The sequence below is a fragment of the Oncorhynchus nerka genome, linkage group LG14 (assembly GCF_034236695.1).
Source record: "Oncorhynchus nerka isolate Pitt River linkage group LG14, Oner_Uvic_2.0, whole genome shotgun sequence".
Classification (NCBI taxonomy): domain Eukaryota; kingdom Metazoa; phylum Chordata; class Actinopteri; order Salmoniformes; family Salmonidae; genus Oncorhynchus; species Oncorhynchus nerka.
The window spans coordinates 11,912,102-11,936,026 of NC_088409.1; the positions used below are offsets into that span (position 1 = coordinate 11,912,102).

General features: G+C 49.6%; 1 protein-coding gene across 2 annotated transcripts in view; it reads left to right on the top strand.

Moving 5' to 3' along the window:
* Positions 1 to 23,235, top strand: part of setd2 (SET domain containing 2, histone lysine methyltransferase) — a 51,880-nt gene extending 28,645 nt beyond the window's left edge. Inside the window, exons 17-24 of one of the 2 annotated variants that reach the window (XR_010465703.1) lie at positions 88 to 294; positions 467 to 592; positions 1,013 to 1,161; positions 1,733 to 1,850; positions 18,014 to 18,088; positions 19,810 to 19,911; positions 20,875 to 21,929; positions 21,969 to 23,235. Coding sequence is in view for 1 of the 2 variants with exons in the window: in XM_065027409.1 (XP_064883481.1) it covers positions 88 to 294; positions 467 to 592; positions 1,013 to 1,161; positions 1,733 to 1,850; positions 18,014 to 18,088; positions 19,810 to 19,911; positions 20,875 to 21,036 (939 nt within the window). In the remaining variant the exon portion in view is untranslated. Of the gene's footprint in view, positions 1 to 87; positions 295 to 466; positions 593 to 1,012; positions 1,162 to 1,732; positions 1,851 to 18,013; positions 18,089 to 19,809; positions 19,912 to 20,874 lie in introns of both variants that reach the window. The other variant, XM_065027409.1, reaches the window with a different exon arrangement.
* The last annotated feature ends 690 nt before the right edge of the window (positions 23,236 to 23,925 follow it).

Here is a 23,925-nt window from a genome sequence, read left to right on the forward strand (position 1 = left end):
AGTAAACACTTTTAATTGGCCGCATCGGTGCAAGTTACAAATTCCGTCTGGTCCCCTAACTCCAAACGTCCTATATGATTGTTGTAGGTGTCGGCGGGCCAGGGGAGTTACGCCACGCTGTGGGACCCTACCACCCAGCAGGCTGTGACGGTACAGACCCAGGTAGCACCACAGTACCAGGTTGTCCCAGCACCACCTCCCACCCAGACAGCCATCTACTACCAGGGCCAGCCCTGTCAGACCATCTATAGCATCCCCACGGCCTATCCACAGGCTAACACACCTGTCCTGCAGGTAGGCACACACACTGCACAGTGTCCATGAACACTCAACACATATCGCCCTTTGTAGATAGAGGCTTTCAAACAACGCATGAAAAAAAGACCTGTTTCATGACTAGATCAGAAGGTCTCTCTCTGAGTATCTGTGTGATCTCTGTGTGATCTGTCAACCCTGTTCTGGCCAGGCCTACGCTGATCCGGCTGCCAACTACCTCCATGGTCAGCCGGTGTACGCAGGTCACCAGCAAGGAGTGGTGGTTCAGCAGGGGGGTACGGTCACTACCATCGTCACCTCACAGACTGTCCAGCAGGTAAGGCCTCCAGCCAGACCCAGACGCATGAACACGGATGAAATATATGCATTAATCGTTGTCCGCAGTTGTCTGTTAAAACTTCACACAAAGTCAATGACTTTCAGACTAGTTGCAGACTCACAAAGGTCGACATGTTGCGCATCCTCTCGGTTGTCCATCATCCGTCAGCGGATGACTCCGTTGAAAAAACAAGACAAAAACATTGTCTAACTACCTCATACACCACATCTGTCTGGCCGTACCCTTCCCCAAGCTACCACAAGGGGGAGGCAGTGTATCAACGTGATAGTCGTCTTGATTCTTGTCCAGCAGTTTCATACTATGTTTTTTATCATGATGAAGGCCTCATAAACAGTTGTTTTCTAACCACTAGAGGAGACTTCCTGCCTTTTCACCTGCCTCTTTTCCTCTGTGCAGGAGATGCCCAACACTCTGTTAGTCCCCAACAGTATGATAGACCTGCCCCCTCCTTCTCCTCCCAAACCCAAAACCATTGTCCTGCCCCCCAGCTGGAAGGTAGCACGGGATGGAGAGGGAAAGATCTACTATTATCACGTCATCACCAGGTAGGCTGCCTGGTCTCTCTGCCCGGGTCTCTCTGTCCGGGTCTCTGCCCCGGGTCTCTCTGCCCCGGGTCTCTCTGCCTGGGTCTCTCTGCCCCGGTTTCTGCCCGGGTCTCTGCCCCGGGTCTCTCTGGCCCGGGTCTCTCTGCCCCGGTTTCTGCCCGGGTCTCTGCCCCGGGTCTCTGCCCCGGGTCTCTCTGCCCCGGGTCTCTCTGCCCGGGTCTCTGCCCCGGGTCTCTCTGCCCGGGTCTCTGCCCCGGTTTCTGCCCGGGTCTCTGCCCCGGGTCTCTCTGCCCGGGTCTCTGCCCCGGTTTCTGCCCGGGTCTCTGCCCCGGGTCTCTGCCCCGGGTCTCTGCCTGTCTGCGTGTGTGACTGTGTGTGTATCTGTCAGCTTGTCGGTCTGACTGCACATGTCTGACTAGCTCTGTGTGTCTGGCTGTGTTTGTGACTGTATGTGTGTATCTGTCAGCTTGTCGGTCTGACTGCACATGTCTGACTAGCTCTGTGTGTCTGGCTGCGTTTGTCTGCCTGGAATTGTGTGTCTTACTGTGTATCTAACCCCTCCCTCCTACAGGCAGACTCAGTGGGATCCTCCCAGCAGCTGGGACGGGGTCAGTGAAGACTCTCACAGCTTAGACCACGAGGCTGAGATGGACCTGGGGACGCCCACCTATGACGAGAACCCCTCCAAGGTGACCTTTGACCCTGAAAACACACAGGCCAAGGCCTTTCAAATGCATCCTTCCTTCCTTGATATAATCACTAGCTAGGTTTCCAATTGGTGACAGATATCCAATTGGTGACAGATTCCATCCAATTGGTATTCTAAAATCTGCATAAAAACCATTCTGTATTTTCCCCCCAGAGATGTTTCCATCAAATTGACTTGTTGCAGATGAAAGGCTGTGTGTGATGACAGTGCACTTGGGGCGGCAGGGTAGCCTAGTGGTTAGAGCGTTGGACTAGTAACCGGAAGGTTGCAAGTTCAAATCCCCGAGCTGACAAGGTACAAATCTGTGGTTCTGCCCCTGAACAGGCAGTTAACCCACTGTTCCTAGGCCGTCATTGAAAATAAGAATTTGTTCTTAACTGACTTGCCTAGTTAAATAAAGGTAAAAAAAAATACTTTTTGCGGTTTAAATTCAAGTTAAATGGGTTTCCGTCTCATTTTCAACCCTATTGATGGTTTTCTCTGGATGTTTATTGGAAAGGAGCATCCAGCTCATCACCCTGTAAAGTGAATCATTTATTTCATCTGCAGCCTAATAAACTGCAGGCGTTCCTGACCAGTCGTAGTGGGAGGACCACACATGTCATCGCATGACTCATGTTCTCATGTCTCACGGTTGAATCAGATTCACACAGGACTCTAGTCAGATGTAGTGCACTGTCCAGGGACTATGGTCATACATAGTCAGCAGAGTTCCATACAGTCTTTTAGTTCCGAGCCCCTAGTGGTGTGAGTCTAGGAGTAGAAACCCTGCTATAATATCCATTACATTGCCTTGTGGTTTTTGGACACGAGAGGTTTTTCTAATAGATGATGGTGTGAAAAACAGATCTAGTCTAACTCATCGGTGCGAAAGCAAAAATATTTGAGCTTGGTTTGCTTCCTGGAATGTCTGTGCTTGCGTGTAAAACATGATGATGGTGTTCCTCCCATCGGTTAATTGAAGATGTTGGAAAAGGGATTATTTTCAGCTGTGGTTACTCTCCTGGGAGAGAAAATCACCCCCCTGAAGGGCCTCTAGTCTGGAGTGTCATACAGAGGCTACATCCTAAAATGGCACCCTATTCCCTACATAGTGCACCACTACCCTATGCGTCCTGGTCTAAAGTAGTGCACTACATAGGGGTGAGGGTTCCATTTGGGATGTGGACACACTATAACGCTAGCTGCAGATGCAGTTGATTTGATGCCGTGAATCACATCTTTTAAAAAGCTTCATCAACATCTGAAGGTAAGGGGGAACTAGGTTTAGGAGCTGTTAAATCAACCCACATATCTTCATCAACATCTGAAGGTAAGGGTGAACTAGGTTTAGGAGCTGTTAAATCAACCCACATATCTTCATCAACATCTGAAGGTAAGGGTGAACTAGGTTTAGGAGCTACAAGATCCAACCCACATATCTTCATCAACATCTGAAGGTAAGGGTGAACTAGGTTTAGGAGCTGTTAAATCAACCCACATATCTTCATCAACATCTGAAGGTAAGGGTGAACTAGGTTTAGGAGCTGTTAAATCAACCCACATATCTTCATCAACATCTGAAGGTAAGGATGAACTAGGTTTAGGAGCTACAAGATCCAACCCACATATCTTCATCAACACACATCTTCATCAACATCTGAAGGTAAGGATGAACTAGGTTTAGGAGCTACAAGATCCAACCCACACATCTTCATCAACATCTGAAGGTAAGGGGGAACTAGGTTTAGGAGCTGTTAAATCAACCCACACATCTTCATCAACATCTGAAGGTAAGGGGGAACTAGGTTTAGGAGCTGTTAAATCAACCCACATATCTTCATCAACATCTGAAGGTAAGGGTGAACTAGGTTTAGGAGCTACAAGATCCAACCCACATATCTTCATCAACATCTGAAGGTAAGGATGAACTAGGTTTAGGAGCTGTTAAATCAACCCACACATCTTCATCAACATCTGATGGTAAGGTTGAACTAGGTTTAGGAGCTGTTAAATCAACCCTCACATCTTCATCAACATCTGAAGGTAAGGGTGAACTAGGTTTAGGAGCTGTTAAATCAACCCTCACATCTTCATCAACATCTGAAGGTAAGGGTGAACTAGGTTTAGGAGCTGTTAAATCAACCCTCACATCTTCATCAACATCTGAAGGTAAGGGTGAACTAGGTTTAGGAGCTGTTAAATCAACCCACATATCTTCATCAACATCTGAAGGTAAGGGTGAACTAGGTTTAGGAGCTACAAGATCCAACCCACACATCTTCATCAACATCTGAAGGTAAGGGTGAACTAGGTTTAGGAGCTGTTCAATCAACCCTCACATCTTCATCAACATCTGAAGGTAAGGGTGAACTAGGTTTAGGAGCTGTTAAATCAACCCTCACATCTTCATCAACATCTGAAGGTAAGGGTGAACTAGGTTTAGGAGCTGTTAAATCAACCCTCACATCTTCATCAACATCTGAAGGTAAGGGGGAACTAGGTTTAGGAGCTGTTAAATCAACCCACATATCTTCACCAACATCTGAAGGTAAGGGTGAACTAGGTTTAGGAGCTACAAGATCCAACCCACACATCTTCATCAACATCTGAAGGTAAGGATGAACTAGGTTTAGGAGCTGTTAAATCAACCCACACATCTTCATCAACATCTGATGGTAAGGTTGAACTATGTTTAGGAGCTACAAGATCCAACCCACATATCTTCATCAACATCTGAAGGTAAGGGGGAACTAGGTTTAGGAGCTGTTAAATCAACCCACACATCTTCATCAACATCTGAAGGTAAGGGGGAACTAGGTTTAGGAGCTACAAGATCCAACCCACATATCTTCATCAACATCTGAAGGTAAGGGGGAACTAGGTTTAGGAGCTGTTAAATCAACCCACACATCTTCATCAACATCTGAAGGTAAGGGTGAACTAGGTTTAGGAGCTACAAGATCCAACCCACACATCTTCATCAACATCTGAAGGTAAGGATGAACTAGGTTTAGGAGCTGTTAAATCAACCCACACATCTTCATCAACATCTGATGGTAAGGTTGAACTAGGTTTAGGAGCTACAAGATCCAACCCACATATCTTCACCAACATCTGAAGGTAAGGGGGAACTAGGTTTAGGAGCTACAAGATCCAACCCACATATCTTCATCAACATCTGAAGGTAAGGATGAACTAGGTTTAGGAGCTGTTAAATCAACCCACACATCTTCATCAACATCTGAAGGTAAGGGGGAACTAGGTTTAGGAGCTACAAGATCCAACCCACATATCTTCACCAACATCTGAAGGTAAGGATGAACTAGGTTTAGGAGCTACAAGATCCAACCCACACATCTTCACCAACATCTGAAGGTAAGGGGGAACTAGGTTTAGGAGCTACAAGATCCAACCCACACATCTTCATCAACATCTGAAGGTAAGGGGGAACTAGGTTTAGGAGATGTTAAATCAACCCACACATCTTCATCAACATCTGAAGGTAAGGGGGAACTAGGTTTAGGAGCTACCAGATCCAACCCACATATCTTCATCAACATCTGAAGGTAAGGGGGAACTAGGTTTAGGAGATGTTAAATCAACCCACACATCTTCATCAACATCTGAAGGTAAGGGGGAACTAGGTTTAGGAGCTACCAGATCCAACCCACATATCTTCATCAACATCTGAAGGTAAGGGGGAACTAGGTTTAGGAGATGTTAAATCAACCCACACATCTTCATCAACATCTGAAGGTAAGGGGGAACTAGGTTTAGGAGCTACCAGATCCAACCCACATATCTTCATCAACATCTGAAGGTAAGGGGGAACTAGGTTTAGGAGCTACCAGATCCAACCCACATATCTTCATCAACATCTGAAGGTAAGGGTGAACTAGGTTTAGGAGCTACCAGATCCAACCCACACATCTTCATCAACATCTGAAGGTAAGGGTGAACTAGGTTTAGGAGCTACCAGATCCAACCCACATATCTTCACCAACATCTGAAGGTAAGGATGAACTAGGTTTAGGAGCTACCAGATCCAACCCACACATCTTCATCAACATCTGAAGGTAAGGGGGGGAACTAGGTTTAGGAGCTACCAGATCCAACCCACACATCATTCCTGCTCCGCATTATTTGGTGTTTTACGTTGTACACTGAGGATATATTTTCAGAATTCTGCATGTGGAGTCTCAATTTGGTATTCGTCCCATTTTGTGAATTCTTGTTTGGTGTGCGGACCCCAAACCTCACAACCATAAAGGGCAATGGTTTGATTCAAGTATATATATTTTTTTAGTCAGATCTTAATTGATATGTAGAATTTAAGTTCCTTTTGATGGCAAAGAAGGCCCTTCTTGCCTTGTCTCTCAGATCGTTCACAGCTTTGTGGAAGTTACCTGTGGCGCTGATGTTTAGGCTGAGGTATGTCTAGTTTTTTGTGTGCTCTAGGGCAACGGTGTCTATATGTAATTTGTATTTGTGGTCTTGGCAACTGGACCTTTTTTGGAACACCATTATTTTTGTCTTACTGAGATTTTCTGTCGGGTCCCAGGTCTGACAGAATCTGTGCAAAAGATCTAGGTGCTGCTCTAGGCCCTCCTTGGTTGGGGACAGAAGCACCAGATCATCAGCAAACAGTAGACATTTGACTTCAGATTCTATAAGGGTGAGGATGGGAGCTACAGACTGTTCTAGTGCCCTCGCCAATTTGTTGATGTATATGTTGAAGCGGGTGGGGCTTAAGCTGCATCCCTGTCTTAGCCCATGGCCCTGTGGAAAGAAATGTGTGTGTGTGTTGCCAATTTTATCACACTTGTTGTTTTGTGTACATGGATTTTATAATGTCGTATGTTTTTCCCCCAACACCACTTTCCATCAGTTTGTATAGCAGACCCTCATGCCAAATTGAGTGGAAGGCTTTTCTGAAATCAACAAAGCATGAGAAAACTGCCTTTGTCTAGGTTTGTTTGTCAAGTGGGGTGTGCAGGATGAATACGTGGTCTGTCGTACGGTAATTTGGTAAAAAGCCAATATGACATTTCCTCACTACATTGTTTTCACTGAGGAAATGTACAAGTCTGCTGTTGATGATAATGCAGACGATTTTCCCAAGGTTGTTGTTGACTCATATCAATTGGAATTTGTGGTCTGTATATTTTATCATTTCATTTAGGATACTGTCAACACCACAGGCCTTTTTGGGTTGGAGGGTTTGTATTTTGTCCTGTAGTTCATTCAATGTAATTAGAGAATCCAGTGGGTTCTGGTAGTCTTTTAATAGTTGATTCTAAGATTTGTATTTGCTCATGTATATGTTTTTGCTGAGCCAAAAGGATTGGAGAAGTGGTTTATCCACACATCTCTGTTTTTGGATAGATAGCTCTTTGTGTTGTTTCTTTAGCATTTTCCCAGAAGTGGTTAGATTCTATGCATTCTTCAATTACATTGAGCTGATTTCAGATGTGCTGTTCCTTCTTTTTCCGTAGTGTATTTCTGTATTGTTTTAGTGATTCACCATAGTGAAGGTGTAGGCTCAGGTTTTCTGGGTCTGGTTTTGGTTGGATAGGTTTCTCCATTTCTTTCTTTAGGTTTTTTTTGCTTCATCAAACCATTTGTCATTGTTGCTACTTTTCATAGGTTGTCTTGACAGTTTTGATTTGATAGGGAAGCTGAGATATACTGTTTGTTTTCTACTGCCAAGTTTACATCTTCAGTATTACATTTTGTCCAGGCAGTTGTCTAACAGGGGTTGAATTTGCCTAATTGTTTTTTTGGTTAGGTTTCCACACTACTTTCCTTACATCTATAGCATTTCTTAATATTATTCAGTTGCCTTGGCTTTGATGCTTCATGATTGAGTATTGCTCTTTTCAAATAGACTGTGATTTTGCTGTGGTCTGATAGGGGTGTCAGTGGGCTGACTGAACGCTCTGAGAGACTCTGGGTTGAGGTCAGTGATAAAGTAGTCTACGGTACTACTACCAAGAGATGAGCTATAGGTGTACCTACCGTAGGAGTCCCCTCGAAGCCTACCATGGACTATGTGTATATACCCAGCGTGTGACAGAGCGGCAGGAGTTGACCCGTTTTGTTGGTTAGATTGTCGTAGTTGTGCCTAGGGGGTTATATGGATGGGTAAGGGAATGCTGTCACTTCCAGGTAGGTGTTTGTTGCCACAAATTAGTACATGTCCCTGGGCCTGGAAATGATTGATTTCCCCCTCCAGGATGGAGCAGCTGTCTGCATTAAAGTATGGGTATTCTAGTAGGGGGGTATAGGTAGCACACAGTAGGACGTTTTTCTCTGTTTAGTTCATTTCCTTTTGAATTTCTAGCCAAATATAAAATGTTCCTGTTTTGATTCATTTAAGAGAGTGAGTTAGGTCTGCTCTATACCAAATAAGCAAAGCCCCTGAGACCCTTCCCTGTTTCACACCTGGTAGTTTGGTGGATGGGACTACCAGCTCTCTGTAACCTAGAGGGTAACCAATGAGTCCATCTCTATACCGTGTTTCTTGTAGGATGACAATGTCTGTATTTCTTTAGTGAAGTCTGGGTTCCTGCTCTTTAGGCCAAAGGCAGATGACCTCAGGCCTTGGATATTCCAGGATGAGATAGTGAAGGCTTTGTGTTCCATAAAGTGTCCAATGTTGTTAATCGTGTGGTTTGGCCTCAGACCAGTAAGTGTGAAGCAGAACCTGCTGAGCATCTGGTACAGGCCATTGGCTTGGGCTAGTGTAAGAGTGGGGGCTGGGCCTGTGTGTATGTGTGACTTCCATGTTGAGGCCCTCTTTGTGGGAGTGGGGGGCATGGGGTGGGCAGGAGTGGCATAGGTCTGATCTGAGGGGGCCTATATGGGTTGTAGGAATGGTTATTATGCATTTCTCTCTTGAGCTCTCGCTCGCTCGCTCTCTCTCTTTTCTGTCATTTGTTTCCCCTCTTCTTTGATCGTAATGGAAACCAGGTTTGTGGTTTCTTGGTTTAGCGTCTACGCACTGGGCCCTTTTGTCTCTGAGCTGAAATGTTTTCATATGTGTGTCTCCAGAGAGGGAGAGACCCTCTCTTTACGATGGGATGTCTCCATCTCTCTCTCTTTACGATGAGATGTCTTCATCTCTCTTTCTTTACGATGGGATGTCTCCATCTCTCTCTCTTTACGATGGGATGTCTCTCTCTTTACGATGGGATGTCTCTCTTTATGATGGGATGTCTCTCTTTATGATGGGATGTCTCTCTCTCTTTATGATGGGATGTCTCTCTTTCTTTACGATGGGATGTCTCTCTCTCTTTACGATGGGATGTCTCTTTACGATGGGATGTCTCTCTCTCTTTACTCTCTCTCTTTACGATGGGATGTCTCTCTCTCTTTACGATGGGATGTCTCTCTCTTTACGATGGGATGTCTCTCTCTCTCTCTTTACGATGGGATGTCTCTCTCTCTTTACGATGGGATGTCTCTCTCTCTTTACGATGGGATGTCTCTCTCTCTTTACGATGGGATGTCTCTCTCTCTTTACGATGGGATGTCTCTCTCTCTTTACGATGGGATGTCTCTCTCTCTTTACGATGGGATGTCTCTCTCTCTTTACGATGGGACTCTCTCTTTACGATGGGACGTCTCTCTCTCTTTACGATGGGACGTCTCTCTCTCTTTACGATGGGACGTCTCTCTCTCTACGATGGGACGGCTCTCTCTCTTTACGATGGGACGGCTCTCTCTCTTTACGATGGGACGGCTCTCTCTCTTTACGATGGGACGGCTCTCTCTCTTTACGATGGGACGGCTCTCTCTTTACGATGGGACGGCTCTCTCTTTACGATGGGACGGCTCTCTCTCTTTACGATGGGACGGTCTCTCTCTCTCGATCGCTCTCTCTCTTTACGATGGGACGGCTCTCTCTCTTTACGATGGGACGCTCTCTCTCTTTACGATGGGACGTCTCTCTCTCTTTACGATGGGACGTCTCTCTCTTTACGATGGGACGTCTCTCTCTCTTTACGATGGGACGTCTCTCTCTTTACGATGGGACGTCTCTCTCTTTACGATGGGACGTCTCTCTCTTTACGATGGGACGTCTCTTCTTTACGATGGGACGTCTCTCTTTCTCTCTCTTTACGATGGGACGTCTCTTTCTCTCTCTTTACGATGGGACGTCTCTCTCTCTTTACGATGGGATGTCTCTCTCTTTACGATGGGATGTCTCTCTTTACGATGGGATGTCTCTCTCTTTACGATGGGACGTCTCTCTCTCTTTACGATGGGACGTCTCTCTCTCTTTACGATGGGACGTCTCTCTCTTTACGATGGGACGTCTCTCTCTCTTTACGATGGGACGTCTCTCTCTTTCTCTCTTTACGATGGGACGTCTCTCTCTCTTTACGATGGGACGGCTCTCTCTCTTTACGATGGGACGATGGGCTCTCTCTCTTTACGATGGGACGGCTCTCTCTCTTTACGATGGGACGTCTCTCTCTCGATGGGACGCTCTCTCTCTTTACGATGGGACGTCTCTCTCTTTCGATCTTCTCTTTACGATGGGACGTCTCTCTCTCTTTACGATGGGACGTCTCTCTCTCTTTACGATGGGACGTCTCTCTCTCGATTACGATGGGACGTCTCTCTCTCTTTACGATGGGACGTCTCTCTCTCTTTACGATGGGACGTCTCTCTCTCTTTCGATCTCTCTCTTTACGATGGGACGTCTCTCTCTCTTTACGATGGGACGTCTCTCTCTCTTTACGATGGGACGTCTCTCTCTCTTTACGATGGGACGTCTCTCTCTCTTTACGATGGGACGTCTCTCTCTCTTTACGATGGGACGTCTCTCTCTCTTTACGATGGGACTCTCTTTCGATCGTCTCTCTCTCTTTACGATGGGACGTCTCTCTCTTTACGATGGGACGTCTCTCTCTCTCTTTACGATGGGACGTCTCTCTCTCTTTACGATGGGACGTCTCTCTCTCTTTACGATGGGACGTCTCTCTCTTTACGATGGGACGTCTCTCTCTCTCTTTACGATGGGACGTCTCTCTCTCTTTACGATGGGACGTCTCTCTCTTTCTTTACGATGGGACGTCTCTTTACGATGGGACGTCTCTCTCTTTACGATGGGATGTCTCTCTCTCTTTACGATGGGATGTCTCTCTCTCTTTACGATGGGATGTCTCTCTCTCTTTACGATGGGACGTCTCCTCTCTCTTTCTTTACGATGGGACGTCTCCTCTCTCTTTCTTTACGATGGGACGTCTCCTCTCTCTTTCTTTACGATGGGATGTCTCTCTCTTTACGATGGGATGTCTCTCTCTTTACGATGGGATGTTTCTCTCTCTCTCTTTACGATGGGATGTCTCTCTCTCTCTTTACGATGGGATGTCTCCATCTCGCTCTCTTTACGATGGGATGTCTCCATCTCGCTCTCTTTACGATGGGATGTCTCCATCTCGCTCTCTTTACGATGGGATGTCTCCATCTCGCTCTCTTTACGATGGGATGTCTCCATCTCTCTCTCTTTACGATGGGATGTCTCTCTCTCTTTACGATGGGATGTTTCCATCTCTTTTTTTATGATGGGATGTCGTTGGCCAATAAAAGCAAAGCTCAAGGACCATTTCCAACATGTCTTGATAGTGGTGCCTGTGTCTCTCTCTGTCTCTGTCTGTCTCTACTGACCAGGACCTGAAATGATAACCCCTGAGTTTCTGACACCACTTAAATGTTATTTTCCCTAGCTCTGTTGACCCCTGATAATAATTTGGTGTTTTGGTTAGAGGGTTTTGCATCCCACCTGGAAAAGAATCTAGGTTAAACACTGGCTCATAAAGTGTTATCTTATCAGTCTGAATGCTTCTCCCTGGTACGCTCCGTGGGCACACCACCCCTCAGGAAGCACGAAGGAGAACTGTGTGGGGGGGAAGCATCAACTGTCTACTGCCTGTCTCTGGGGGAGGCATCAACTGTCTACTGCCTGGGGGGGAGGGCATCAACTGTCTACTGCCTGTCTCTGGGGGGCATCAACTGTCTACTGTCTCTGGGGGGGGAGGGCATCAACTGTCTACTGCCTGTCTCTGGGGGAGGGAGGGAGGGCATCAACTGTCTACTGCCTGTCTCTGGGGGAGGGAGGGCATCAACTGTCTACTGCCTGTCTCTGGGGCTGGGGGGCATCAACTGTCTACTGCCTGTCTCTGGGGGGGGCATCAACTGTCTACTGCCTGTCTCTGGGGAGGGAGGGCATCAACTGTCTACTGCCTGTCTCTGGGGGGCATCAACTGTCTACTGCCTGTCTCTGGGGGGGGGGCATCAACTGTCTACTGCCTGTCTCTGGGGGGGAGGGCATCAACTGTCTACTGCCTGTCTCTGGGGGCATCAACTGTCTACTGCTTGTCTCTGGGGGAGGGAGGGCATCAACTGTCTACTGCCTGTCTCTGGGGAGGGAGGGCATCAACTGTCTACTGCCTGTCTCTGGGGGAGGGAGGGCATCAACTGTCTACTGCCTGTCTCTGGGGGCATCAACTGTCTACTGCCTGTCTCTGGGGGGCATCAACTGTCTACTGCCTGTCTCTGGGGGAGGGAGGGCATCAACTGTCTACTGCCTGTCTCTGGGGGCATCAACTGTCTACTGCCTGGGGGGAGGGAGGGCATCAACTGTCTACTGCCTGTCTCTGGGGGAGGGAGGGCATCAACTGTCTACTGCCTGTCTCTGGGGGAGGGGGGCATCAACTGTCTACTGCCTGTCTCTGGGGGGCATCAACTGTCTACTGCCTGTCTCTGGGGGGGGAGGGGGCATCAACTGTCTACTGCCTGTCTCTGGGGAGGGAGGGCATCAACTGTCTACTGCCTGTCTCTGGGGGGGAGGGAGGGCATCAACTGTCTACTGCCTGTCTCTGGGGGGGGCATCAACTGTCTACTGCCTGTCTCTGGGGGGGGGCATCAACTGTCTACTGCCTGTCTCTGGGGGAGGGAGGGCATCAACTGTCTACTGCCTGTCTCTGGGGAGGGGGGCATCAACTGTCTACTGCCTGTCTCTGGGGGAGGGGGGCATCAACTGTCTACTGCCTGTCTCTGGGGGAGGGGGGACTGCCTGGAGGGCATCAACTGTCTACTGCCTGTCTCTGGGGGAGGGAGGGCATCAACTGTCTACTGCCTGTCTCTGGGGGGGAGGGCATCAACTGTCTACTGCCTGTCTCTGGGGGGCATCAACTGTCTACTGCCTGTCTCTGGGGGGGGGCATCAACTGTCTACTGCCTGTCTCTGGGGGAGGGAGGGCATCAACTGTCTACTGCCTGTCTCTGGGGGAGGGAGGGCATCAACTGTCTACTGCCTGTCTCTGGGGGAGGGAGGGCATCAACTGTCTACTGCCTGTCTCTGGGGGGGGGCATCAACTGTCTACTGCTTGTCTCTGGGGGAGGGAGGGCATCAACTGTCTACTGCCTGTCTCTGGGGGGGGGAGGGAGGGAGGGAGGGGGAGGGCATCAACTGTCTGCTGCCTGTCTCTGGGGGGGGAGGGAGGGCATCAACTGTCTACTGCCTGTCTCTGGGGAGGGGGCATCAACTGTCTACTGCCTGTCTCTGGGGGAGGGAGGGCATCAACTGTCTACTGCCTGTCTCTGGGGGAGGGGGGCATCAACTGTCTACTGCCTGTCTCTGGGGCTGGGGGGCATCAACTGTCTACTGCCTGTCTCTGGGGGGGGGCATCAACTGTCTACTGCCTGTCTCGGGGGGGGGGCATCAACTGTCTACTGCCTGTCTCCGGGGCTGGGGGAGGGACGGCATCAACTGTCTACTGCCTGTCTCTGGGGGGGGGAGGGCATCAACTGTCTACTGCCTGTCTCCGGGGGGAGGGCATCAACTGTCTACTTCCTGTCTCTGGGGGCATCAACTGTCTGCCTGTCTCCGGGGCTGGGGGGGGACGGCATCAACTGTCTACTGCCTGTCTCTGGGGGAGGGAGGGCATCAACTGTCTACTGCCTGTCTCTGGGGGGGAGGGCATCAACTGTCTACTGCCTGTCTCCGGGGCTGGGGGAGGGACGGCATCAACTGTCTACTGCCTGTCTCTGGGGGAGGGAGGGCATCAACTGTCTACTGCCTGTCTCTGGGGAGGGAGGGCATCAACTGTCTACTGCCTGTCTCTGGGGAGGGAGGGCATCAACTGTCTACTGCCTGTCTCTGGGGGAGGGGGCATCAACTGTCTACTGCCTGTCTCTGGGGGAGGGAGGGCATCAACTGTCTACTGCCTGTCTCTGGGGGGGCTGGGGGAGGGGGGGCATCAACTGTCTACTGCCTGTCTCTGGGGGAGGGAGGGCATCAACTGTCTACTGCCTGTCTCTGGGGGGGCATCAACTGTCTACTGCCTGTCCAGGGCTGGGGAGGGGGCGGGGGGCATCAACTGTCTACTGCCTGTCTCTGGGGGAGGGAGGGCATCAACTGTCTACTGCCTGTCTCTGGGGAGGGAGGGCATCAACTGTCTACTGCCTGTCTCTGGGGGGGAGGGCATCAACTGTCTACTGCCTGTCTCTGGGGGAGGGAGGGCATCAACTGTCTACTGCCTGTCTCTGGGGGAGGGGGGCATCAACTGTCTACTGCCTGTCTCTGGGGGAGGGGGCATCAACTGTCTACTGCCTGTCTCTGGGGGAGGGAGGGCATCAACTGTCTACTGCCTGTCTCTGGGGAGGGAGGGCATCAACTGTCTACTGCCTGTCTCTGGGGGAGGAGGGCATCAACTGTCTACTGCCTGTCTCTGGGGGGCATCAACTGTCTACTGCCTGTCTCTGGGGGAGGGGGGCATCAACTGTCTACTGCCTGTCTCTGGGGGAGGGAGGGCATCAACTGTCTACTGCCTGTCTCTGGGGGAGGGAGGGCATCAACTGTCTACTGCCTGTCTCTGGGGGGTCTACTGCCTGTCTCTGGGGGCATCAACTGTCTACTGCCTGTCTCTGGGGGAGGGAGGGCATCAACTGTCTACTGCCTGTCTCTGGGGGGCTGGGGGGCATCAACTGTCTACTGCCTGTCTCTGGGGAGGGAGGGCATCAACTGTCTACTGCCTGTCTCTGGGGGGCATCAACTGTCTACTGCCTGTCTCCTGGGGGGGCATCAACTGTCTACTGCCTGTCTCCTGGGAGAGGGGGGCATCAACTGTCTACTGCCTGTCTCTGGGGGGCATCAACTGTCTCTCTGCCTGTCTCCGGGGCTGGGGGAGGGACGGCATCAACTGTCTACTGCCTGTCTCTGGGGGAGGGAGGGCATCAACTGTCTACTGCCTGTCTCCTGGGGGGGGAGGGAGGGCATCAACTGTCTACTTCCTGTCTCTGGGGGCATCAACTGTCTGCCTGTCTCCGGGGCTGGGGGAGGGACGGCATCAACTGTCTACTGCCTGTCTCTGGGGAGGGAGGGCATCAACTGTCTACTGCCTGTCTCCGGGGGAGGGAGGGCATCAACTGTCTACTGCCTGTCTCTGGGGGAGGGGGGGGGGGCATCAACTGTCTACTGCCTGTCTCCGGGGGGGGAGGGAGGGCATCAACTGTCTACTGCCTGTCTCTGGGGGAGGGAGGGCATCAACTGTCTACTGCCTGTCTCTGGGGGAGGGGGCATCAACTGTCTACTGCCTGTCTCTGGGGGAGGGAGGGCATCAACTGTCTACTGCCTGTCTCTGGGGGAGGGGGGCATAAACTGTCTCTGCCTGTCTCTGGGGAGGGGGCATCAACTGTCTACTGCCTGTCTCTGGGGGAGGGAGGGCATCAACTGTCTACTGCCTGTCTCTGGGGAGGGAGGGCATCAACTGTCTACTGCCTGTCTCTGGGGGAGGGAGGGCATCAACTGTCTACTGCCTGTCTCTGGGGGGGGGGCATCAACTGTCTACCTGTCTCTGTCTCTGGGGGAGGGGGCATCAACTGTCTACTGCCTGTCTCTGGGGGAGGGGACTGCCTGTCTCTGGGGAGGGAGGGCATCAACTGTCTACTGCCTGTCTCTGGGGGGGGGGCATCAACTGTCTACTGCCTGTCTCTGGGGGAGGGAGGGCATCAACTGTCTACTGCCTGTCTCTGGGGGAGGGAGGGCATCAACTGTCTACTGCCTGTCTCTGGGGGGGGGGCATCAACTGTCTACTGCCTGTCTCTGGGGAGGGGGCATCAACTGTCTACTGCCTGTCTCTGGGGGAGGGGGGCATCAACTGTCTACTGCCTGTCTCTGGGGGAGGGAGGGCATCAACTGTCTACTGCCTGTCTCTGGGGAGGGAGGGCATCAACTGTCTACTGCCTGTCTCTGGGGGGCATCAACTGTCTACTGCCTGTCTCCGGGGCTGGGGGAGGGAGGGCATCAACTGTCTACTGCCTGTCTCTGGGGGGGGGGGGCATCAACTGTCTACTGCCTGTCTCTGGGGGGAGGGCATCAACTGTCTACTTCCTGTCTCTGGGGGCATCAACTGTCTGCCTGTCTCTCCGGGGCTGGGGGAGGGAGGGCATCAACTGTCTACTGCCTGTCTCTGGGGGGGAGGGAGGGCATCAACTGTCTACTGCCTGTCTCCGGGGGAGGGAGGGCATCAACTGTCTACTTCCTGTCTCTGGGGGGGGGGGCATCAACTGTCTGCCTGTCTCCGGGGCTGGGGGAGGGACGGCATCAACTGTCTACTGCCTGTCTCTGGGGAGGGAGGGCATCAACTGTCTACTGCCTGTCTCTGGGGGAGGGAGGGCATCAACTGTCTACTGCCTGTCTCTGGGGGGGAGGGAGGGCATCAACTGTCTACTGCCTGTCTCTGGGGGAGGGAGGGCATCAACTGTCTACTGCCTGTCTCTGGGGGGGGGCATCAACTGTCTACTGCCTGTCTCTGGGGGGGGGGCATCAACTGTCTACTGCCTGTCTCTGGGGGAGGGAGGGCATCAACTGTCTACTGCCTGTCTCTGGGGGAGGGAGGGCATCAACTGTCTACTGCCTGTCTCTGGGGAGGGAGGGCATCAACTGTCTACTGCCTGTCTCCGGGGGCATCAACTGTCTACTGCCTGTCTCTGGGGGCATCAACTGTCTACTGCCTGTCTCTGGGGGGGGGCATCAACTGTCTACTGCCTGTCTCTGGGGGAGGGGGGCATCAACTGTCTACTGCCTGTCTCTGGGGGGGGCATCAACTGTCTACTGCCTGTCTCCGGGGCTGGGGGAGGGACGGCATCAACTGTCTACTGCCTGTCTCTGGGGGGGGGGAGGGCATCAACTGTCTACTGCCTGTCTCTGGGGGGGGAGGGAGGGCATCAACTGTCTACTGCCTGTCTCTGGGGGAGGGGGCATCAACTGTCTACTGCCTGGAGGGCATCAACTGTCTACTGCCTGTCTCTGGGGGAGGGAGGGCATCAACTGTCTACTGCCTGTCTCTGGGGGAGGGAGGGCATCAACTGTCTACTGCCTGTCTCTGGGGAGGGAGGGCATCAACTGTCTACTGCCTGTCTCTGGGGCTGGGGGAGGGACGGCATCAACTGTCTACTGCCTGTCTCTGGGGGAGGGAGGGCATCAACTGTCTACTGCCTGTCTCTGGGGGAGGGGGGCATCAACTGTCTACTGCCTGTCTCTGGGGAGGGAGGGCATCAACTGTCTACTGCCTGTCTCTGGGGCTGGGGGGAGGGACGGCATCAACTGTCTACTGCCTGTCTCTGGGGGAGGGAGGGCATCAACTGTCTACTGCCTGTCTCCGGGGCTGGGGGAGGGACGGCATCAACTGTCTACTGCCTGTCTCTGGGGCTGAGTAGGGTGGGTACTGTTAGCTGGAGAGGGAGCCCTGCCTTTATCCTGGCAGGATATCCCTGCTTTGTGTGACTCCCTCCTTTCCTGTTGGAGGGGGCTGGTGACCAGGTGTGGCCTGCCTGCCTTCCCCACTGGCCTTGAAGTCCAGGGCCTCGGCTCAACACCTGCCATGTTTCATCCATGGTCTCCATGCTGTGGCTGATACAAGCCTCACTTCCTTTGATCTGGGCCTTTTAGCTCCAAGAAATGGCTGCCGCCTGCTGCTGTCTGCCACAGCTGAGAAAATGTCAGTAGCTATAACCCAGACAGACTGCTAGCCGACCGTTTAGATGAATCCACGGCCGAACTAAGCTAGTCAAACGAAACGTGACTGTTCTATAGACTGACATTTTCCTGACCTCTCTCGTGTGTGTGTGTGTGTGTGTGTTTCCACAGTTCTCTACTAAGACAGCAGAGGCAGACACATCCAGTGAGCTGGCCAAGAGGAGCAAGGAGACATTCCGGAAAGAGGTGAGTCAACGTCCATATCTCAGTCTTCCTGTGATTCCTCCTCTCCTCACCTCACCTCCTCTTCAACTACACATGGCCAACAGTATGTGGATACCTGCTCATCGAACATCTCATTCCAAAATCATGGGCATTAATATGGAGTTGGTCTCCCCCTTTGCGGCTATATCAGCCTCCACTCTTCTGAGAAGGCTTTCCACTCGATGTTGGAACATTGCTGCAGGGACTTGCGTCCATTCAGCCAAGAGCATTAGTGAGGTCGGGCACGGATGTTGGGCGATTAGGCCTGGCTCGCAGTCGGGGTTAAAATTCATCCCAAAGGTGTTGGATGGGGTTGAGGTCAGGGCTCTGTGCAGGTGAGTCAAGTTCTTCCACAACAATCTTGACAAATAATTTCTGTATGGACCTCGCTTTGTGCACGGGCATTGTCCTGCTGAAACAGGAAAGGGCCTTCCCCAAACTTGCCACAAAGTTGGAAACACAGAATTGTCTAGAATGTCATTGTATGCTATAGTGTTAAGGTTTCCCTTCACTGGAACTAAGAGATCTCGCCCAAACCATGAAAAACAGACCCAGACTATTATTCCTCCTCCGCCAAACTTTACAGTTGGCACTATGCATTGGGTGGGACAGGTAGTGTTCTCCTGGCATCCGCCAAACACAGATTCTTCTGTCGGACTGCCAGATGGTGAATTGTGATTCATCATTTCAAATGACGCTTGGCATTGCACATGGTGATATCCAGGATATCCAGCCAACTTGACACAACTGTGGGAAGCATTGGAGTCAACATGGGCCAGCATCCCTGTGGAATGCTTTCAACACCTTGTAGAATCAACATGGGCCAGCATCCCTGTGGAATGCCTTCAACACCTTGTAGAGTCAACATGGGCCAGCATCCCTGTGGAATGCTTTCAACATGGGCCAGCATCCCTGTGGAACGCTTTCAACACCTTGTAGAGTCAACATGGGCTAGCATCCCTGTGGAATGCCTTCAACACCTTGTAGAGTCAACATGGGCTAGCATCCCTGTGGAATGCTTTCAACACCTTGTAGAGTCAACATGGGCTAGCATCCCTGTGGAACGCTTTCAACACCTTGTAGAGTCAACATGGGCCAGCATCCCTGTGGAACGCTTTCAACACCTTGTAGAGTCAACATGGGCTAGCATCCCTGTGGAACGCTTTCAACACCTTGTAGAGTCAACATGGGCTAGCATCCCTGTGGAACGCTTTCAACACCTTGTAGAGTCAACATGGGCTAGCATCCCTGTGGAACGCTTTCAACACCTTTTAAGTTGTCTGAATGGATGAATGTAAAACAAAAAAACAATTAGTCTACTCCGATCAGAAAGGGATGGAAAGTGTCCCCGGGATGCGATGTTTTACTCTCGGTCCTACCGGTCTCTGCAGAGCTTCAGAGTATAATTATAGTAGTTCTGCGTTGACAGGCACGAGTGGTCTTTCAATTATGTATTTGTGAGATGTATTTTTTTATTTTTATTTTATCAAAGCCGCGTTTGCACATTTGACAAGTGGCTAAAAAAGTTACAAGTTAATGTCAAGCCCATCTGACTATGACTGAGATACGTGGTCGTCCCACCTAGCTATCTTCAGATGAATGCACTTGTAAGTGGCTCTGGATAAGAGTGTCTGTTAAATGACTGAAATGTAATGAATGTCATCTCTACACGATCGATTTGACCTCCTATTTCCTGTGTTTAGATGTCACAGTTCATTGTGACCTGCTTGAATCCGTTCCGGAAACCAGACTGCAAACTGGGACGCATTGTCAACACCGAGGATTTCAAACACCTTGCCAGAAAGGTAGGGGGGTTGTGTGTGGAAAGCAATCATTTGGATATTTGTATTTTATTGTCTCAAACAATCGAAAACATGAACCTCTCCCAACAGTCAGAGTATTGAATTAAAGTCCTGGATAGCAATTAACTTCAAAGGATAAAGGTTTTCCCCTTCACATCTCACTAAAGCTCTTCCCCCAGACCAGAACTAAACGCCTGAACCTTCAGCTCACACTGCTTCTGTTTGTATCCCAAATGGCACCCTATTCCAAAGTAGTGCACTATGTATTGAAAATGGTGCCATTTGGGACATTCTCTCTCACTCAATGCTCAGCCTGCATTCTTTTTTTCAAAGGGCATAAAGCTCTGTTTTTCCCCCTCAAGTAGTTTTGAGTGTTTCTCTGGGTTGACAACCACAACTCGCTGGGGACTTGTTTAAATGGAGTGCCATTTGGACACACTACTACTCTTGAGCACATGGTCACAATAAACAAAAGAGAGGCCAAGTAAACTGGCATGTTCACATTTTTATTTAATACCGTGCAGAACAAACCCTTAAAGCAGAACCTCTTAAACTAGAGCGCTAGCTAACGTTTTGGATTGACTCGTTTTATATAGAAAGCTGAGATTTTTGGGGACGCAGCCCTGACATTTGACTGTCTAAATTTTTAGGAGGAGAACAAAGCTCATGAAATGGATCAGTCAGAATGAAAGCCTCGTCTCTTCACAGTGTGACCTAACCTCCATTCTTCCTTTTGATGGAGCTAGTTTCACTTTTGTTGTTGCAGGGTTGAAAAATTCCCATAACTTTCCAGGTTTTCCAGAAATCATGTTTGGAAGATTCATGGAATCAGGACGGAATTAGCAGAAGATCCTGAATCCTCAAACCAGGATTCTAGAAAACTTGGGAATTATGGGAAAGTTACCCATTACCGATGTTGTTGTCAGGAGAAACATCTTCCTTGTCTCCCCCTTTCTATTCCTCCAGCTAACTCACGGCGTGATGAACAAGGAGCTGAAGTCCTGTAAGAACCCAGAGGACCTGGAGTGCAACGAGAACGTCAAGCACAAGACCAAGGAGTACATCAAGAAATACATGCAGAAGTTCGGCAACATCTACCGGCCCAAAGAGGACACTGAGCTGGACTAACACTGCGTCTGACTGGAGGAACAGAACGGGGATCAAGACTTGAAAATATGATTAGGCTACAGTTGTTTGGGGCCCTCAAACGGTGAAAGGAGACACACTGAAACCCAGATTAAAGTCAAGTCACGCTGGGAAACTGAACTGTGGAGGTGGGATCACTCCAGACACATATTTATGTTGACTAAGACTGTGTCTTAAACTGATGCCTTGAAGGCTTGCCGCCGGGCCCACTAACTAATGGGAGGGGACTAGTGGGAGGGGGGCGAGAATCATGAGGAGGAGGGAGGTGTCTCCCAAGGGGCGGAGGCTCCAGGTGAAGTGTCCACAGAGAAGTGTGCGACACCTAGGCTGCGTCTCAACTAGCACCCTATTCTCTGTGCCCTATGTAGGGAATAGGGTGCTGTTTGGCACTCAGACCCAGAGAGGGGTGCTACATTGACCTATAGTGTCACTATCATGTTAGCTTTCTACATTTTTTTCCAGTTTAACTTTCTTACCTAACTAACAATGTTTTCAAATCTTATCTACATATTCTCTCTAGAACTCTTCCTCCCCTGTCTGAAAAGGATTCATGAAAGAGTCAGACATACCATCATTTTAAATTGCTCTTCAATGTTTTTCCACTGTTGGGATGTTGCTGTATGAAGTCCAGCAGTGGCAATTAACCAGTCAAAATGGATCCGTGTAAAGAAAGACAAAATCGCTGTTTGTCCATATGACTGGCTTTCCCCTGGTGCGCCCGCCCGCCACACCCCCAAGCCAGCCATTGACTCGACTAGGGTATCTGGTGCCCTCCCTGCCTTCAGACCACATCCTCCGGAGCCTCTGTTGTTATATGAATGCTTGATGGAGGCTGGGTTCGGTCCGGATGGAGGCTGGGTTCGGTCCGGATGGAGGCTGGGTTCGGTTCGGATGGAGGCTGGGTTCGGATGGAGGCTGGGTTCGGTTCGGATGGAGGCTGGGTTCGGTTCTATCGTGCTGACTGGTGTACTTATGGGAATTCCTCCATGGCTACTTACCAAATAGCACCCTAATTCCCTAAAAAGAGCACTACTTTAGACCAGGGCCCATAGGGGAATCGCAGAGTGCACTACTTTAGACGAGAGCTCTATGTAGGGAATAGTGTTCATTTGGGACATAGTCCATGTTCCAATGCTCCCTCCCTGAGTACATTTTTTTTTATACAAAAATTGAAGAATGAACTTTATTATGAAGCTTGTTCTCTTCAGTGGGTCAGACAGACAGACGGACGACTTGGTGGTGAATAAGGAACAGCAGGGGACGGGGTTACTGATCAATGTTTTTGTCTTTAATTAACTTGTTCTCTTCAGTGGGTCAGACAGACAGACGGACGACTTGGTGGTGAATAAGGAACAGCAGGGGACGGGGTTACTGATCAATGTTTTTGTCTTTAATTAACTTGTACTATGAAGTGAACAGAATTTGGATGCTATCAGACACATGATGCTTATGTGTCAGTCAGTCTGTCCCTCGTTCCGTTTCGACCCCCCTCCTCCACAATGGGGTGTGGCGTGGTCATTTTAACTTTTTTTTTTTACTATTATAATTCCTTTAGACGGGCATCAGAGGCGCCTGTGCTGTCGTCTTGTTGCTACACAAGCTGTTTTACTCCTTAGTCTCCGGGGTAACAAGGTTTGTGTCCTGTCGTCAGGGTTACCGGTTCATAGGCTTGGGGTTGTTAATCCTTTAGGTAACTCTCACACCACCATTTAAATTGCATTAAAACCATGTTCAAACACACATGTATTATAGTGCTTTATATGTGAATATATTGAGAAATAGTTTGAGAATGTTTAGGTAAGCAGAGTCTTTGTGAAAGGATGGACTGTTGGTCCGTGATATAACCTGTCAATAGCCTGGTGTCAGTATACCAAACACAGGTGAATGAAGGGGGGGGGGGTCGAGGTGAGTACCCCTGTCTGCTCCAGCAGCTCAAATCAACACCTCCTTCCTCTGTAAGCTAAAGCCAGGATTCCACCGATTCACAGCCTCTTGTTTGAATTTTATTTTATTTTGGTGGTGGGGGTTGCAGCAATTTTTCTGTTTTGTTTGTTTTGAGACTTTTTTTTTTGTATGTACAAAGAGTTTCACCCCAACTCTACTGTAAGTACTGTGCAAGCACATTGTCATACTGACTGTACAAACATTTTAAAAGAAAAATAAAGTTTTTGTAAAAATGTGTATTCCATTTTCAACTTGCACACTATTTGAAATATTTCTAGAGTTTACCCAGAACCAAATGAGAAGTACCTCCACTACATGGTTAGACACCCAGTAGTGCACTGCATACCACCCAATCCCCGTTTCACTGTGTACTTACCCCTTCAATACAGGGTGCATATCGAGGGACAGGCTGTTTACATCCCAAATGGCAGCCTGTTCCCTATTTAGTGCACTACTTTTGACAAGATGTAGATGACCTGTTTACTGATTTGAAATATGTATGCGGAACAAAAACATAAATGCAACAATTTCAAATATTTTACTTAGTTACAGTTCATATAATGAAAACAATTCATTAGGCGCTAATCTATGGCTTTCACGTGACTGGGAATACAGATATGCATCTGTTACAGTGGCGGTCTGTGCCTCTTGAGGGAGTACTTTTCTTTTTCATGAGCATGGCCTTATTTCTATTCCAGCATATTGGATGACTGTCATTCATATTCCATTCACCCAGTTCAATGTAACATCGATAGGTTTAGGCTACTACACGATAGTCAAATGTTCCCTGTACCCATCATGAGGTTGCTACAACTTAGCCAATGAATGAACGTTTTCAACACCGGTCGAGATAAAAATGTAAAATGACAGTGACACATGCAATACAGCCTTGCACACTCTTGCCTGCTTCTAGCTGATCTAGGGTGT